The 2,906-nt window shown below is 38.5% G+C and overlaps 1 protein-coding gene across 1 annotated transcript in view; it reads left to right on the forward strand.

Annotated features, from left to right (window-relative positions):
* The window catches only part of PPP4R2 (protein phosphatase 4, regulatory subunit 2), a gene marked incomplete at its 5' end in the record, with an annotated part of 30,242 nt that overhangs the window by 18,329 nt on the left and 9,007 nt on the right, over positions 1 to 2,906 (forward strand). Inside the window, one exon of the mRNA XM_010186673.1 lies at positions 1,071 to 1,241. Within this exon, the coding sequence (XP_010184975.1) occupies positions 1,071 to 1,241 (171 nt within the window). The remainder of the gene's footprint in view (positions 1 to 1,070; positions 1,242 to 2,906) is intronic.

A 2,906-nucleotide genomic window follows, 5' to 3' on the forward strand; every position in this document is an offset into this window, starting at 1 on the left:
TGTCCGGGGGTTCACATTTTATGCTCGCTTGATTTGAGGCTGCTCATTCCAGATTGTGTATGTTACAGATAAATGTCAAAGATAACTTATCTTTCTTTATTGTTGGCTTGTTATTCTCCCTATTTCTTCTTTTTCTGCACTGGCATCTCCATCCTGTAGCTGTGTAAGTTCCTGCATCAGCATGAATAGAATAAAACTGATGGTAACTGAACCAGATCGATGGCTTTCAAGTTGCTCCCTGTGCCGCCAAGAGCTGCACTGGCCAGAGGAGGCCAGAATTTCTTCTGGCCGTTGTGTGGGGCGGTTGGTGTCAAGGGCTTTCTCAGCAGTTTCCTGCCTTGTCTGTATGCAGCGTGTGTGGGAGACCTGTTTTCTTGAAAATTCTGATATATAGAATTCTATATAAGTTATACAACTTGAAGTTGTAAGGCAGAAGATAATTTGGAAAGATCTCAATAGATTACTTACCGTGTCAGGCATGTTTTTCAGGAGTCAAAGTAGTTTTGCTCAAATATTCACCATGAAGTGCTGTGTTACAAAATATATTTTCCTTTCAGAGAAAGAGGTGCTATTAAATGCTTTTAAGGTGCATGGGTACTGAGCAGTTAGCTACAAAAGGCCTTCCATTAAGATTTTGTAATGGCAGCAGATAATGCTGTGTACAGCTGCCATGTGGTTTCCAGACTTGAAATGCCTTTTTTTCCCCTTTGTTTTTGTTTTTGCCCCATTCTCCTGTGAGCTCAGTGAAAACTTCAGGTGACACAAAGGCTCACTGGTAAATTGTACAGAATATGTGCGTATTTCATGTTTAGGTTTGAATTGCAAGTGGATATTTGTTCTTTGAGGAAATGGCTCACCCTGTTGTTAATGGCAATTGACTTGTGTAATACTGTTCTGCTGTAATTTAAATAGTTATGCTTTAAATTCAGCAAAAACATAATACATGACTTGCCTCATTTATTTTAGGACTGGCATACCAGCATGAATGTTGTTTTGCAAACACAGTTACACTGTTTTTCTGTGGTTTTAGGGCTCACTCACATGTGTCTTAATTCTTGTGTTTAATGCAGGGTTCAGTGGTCTCAGTTTAAAGGCTATTTTATTTTCAAACTGGAGAAAGTAATGGATGATTTTAGAACCTCAGCTCCTGAACCAAGAGGGCCCCCCAATCCAAATGTGGAATATATTCCCTTTGAAGAGATGAAAGAAAGAATCCTGAAAATCGTCACTGGATTTAACGGGTATGTATAATTTGTTTTCTAAAATCAGGATAACAGAAATACTTTCCCAGTTTTTAACTTAGTAGTTTGTACTACCAGTCTGTGACTGTTCATCTTGCTTCCTCAAATAAATAAGCAGAAGCAAATGTATGCCTTGGAAATATATTACGGTAGTTTCAGAACTTACACTTCATTATTCTGTCTGTCAATGAAAATTACAACATCCTGTGACATGTCAGTCATTTCAGTTTTTTCAATTTGTAGTTAGCTTTTAAGTAATGCCCTTCAATGAAGCATGGTGTAACTATGTGCATTTAACAGGTAAAATAGTAGTAAAGTCAGATTTCTTTCAATATGTTTTGAAATACCTAATTGAAATAAGTCTTTTGGTGTTCAGTTCTTAATTGTTGTGGCAGTTCAGCAGCTTTTGAAGAAGTAATGCTGTGATAAACATGGTTTGAGCAGGAGGCAAGAAGTACCTGGTTTTGAATTATTAAATTGTGCCTGATTCAGATTTCTAGATGGTGGTACTGATTGAGAGACTTGGGGTGTTCGATCTATTGCTGACAGTGTCGTATATTAAAGTTTTAACCTTTGCTGATTTTGTAATTATGGAAGTTTTGTTTCCTTTAAAATAAAGCTCCTGATTTGTTTCCCTTATTTGATGTGTCTTTTTTAATAGCTTATAGTATTGTTGTTTCTAAACTGGATGATGTACTTACTGTAAGCTGAGCCATCTTGCTTGTGGGTCTCACTGCTTGCTTAAGAGAGACTTTTTCAGCATTTTTCGTGGCTTGTCAGTAAATGGGCATACTATGAAGCTTGTCTCCCTGTTACCTTGACGTTTTGGGTTTGGAGGTGCTACTGTCATGTCCTTAGTGTCACATTTTGATGCTAGGTTAATAATTTTTACTGTCATTGTTCCATACTACTTAATATATTTGCAGTTTAAGTGTCTCTTGTAAGTAAAATCTTACCTTACTCCTCGTATTGCTGTTGTGTAGGTTACTTACAAGAATGAAATTCAGCTTGTTCTCAGCTACCCACTATTTATACTGGGCTGCTTCACTGAAGGAATTTAAAAACAAACATATCCGTTATGTGCCAGTCTGTCTCTCTCCTGCCTCCCCCAGCTTTTTGTTAATGCTTCACTGCCCACAGAATTGGTCATGTTCTTGTATGGAGACATCTAATGAATGGGCTGCTGTTATCTGCCCTTGTTCCAAATGCACCAAACAAACCGCGGGGTGACCCAGTCTGGGGCTTGGCTGTGCTGTTTGGATCGAGCACTGTCACACTTGGGAGTGCTCAACTTCCTCATGCTTGGAAGTGAACCATCCAGTCTTTGAGGATGTAAACTGCGTACATCAGTGACCTTAAAGAAAACAATACATGAATGTCTCACAATCTAGGATTGTAGAATAGCTCATCTAGTAAACCCTGCAGCTCCTCCAGTGAGGGTGTGTTTGTGAAAGCTGAATCATGTGGAAACGGGGCCAAAAAGTAGCAGCAGCAGGTTTTGGTTTGTTTTTGATTGGGACTTTGTTTTCGATTGGGATATATTCAGGCTTCTTATTTAGAGTTGTGGGTGTCATTTCAGAGTACCATAGTAGAGGAGGAAGCTACTTGATGTGACTTTGTTATTAGGATGTTTTTAATAGTTTTGGTTTAAGAGAGTTATGGTAA

The sequence above is a fragment of the Mesitornis unicolor genome, unplaced genomic scaffold, assembly GCF_000695765.1.
Source record: "Mesitornis unicolor isolate BGI_N332 unplaced genomic scaffold, ASM69576v1 scaffold47476, whole genome shotgun sequence".
Classification (NCBI taxonomy): domain Eukaryota; kingdom Metazoa; phylum Chordata; class Aves; order Mesitornithiformes; family Mesitornithidae; genus Mesitornis; species Mesitornis unicolor.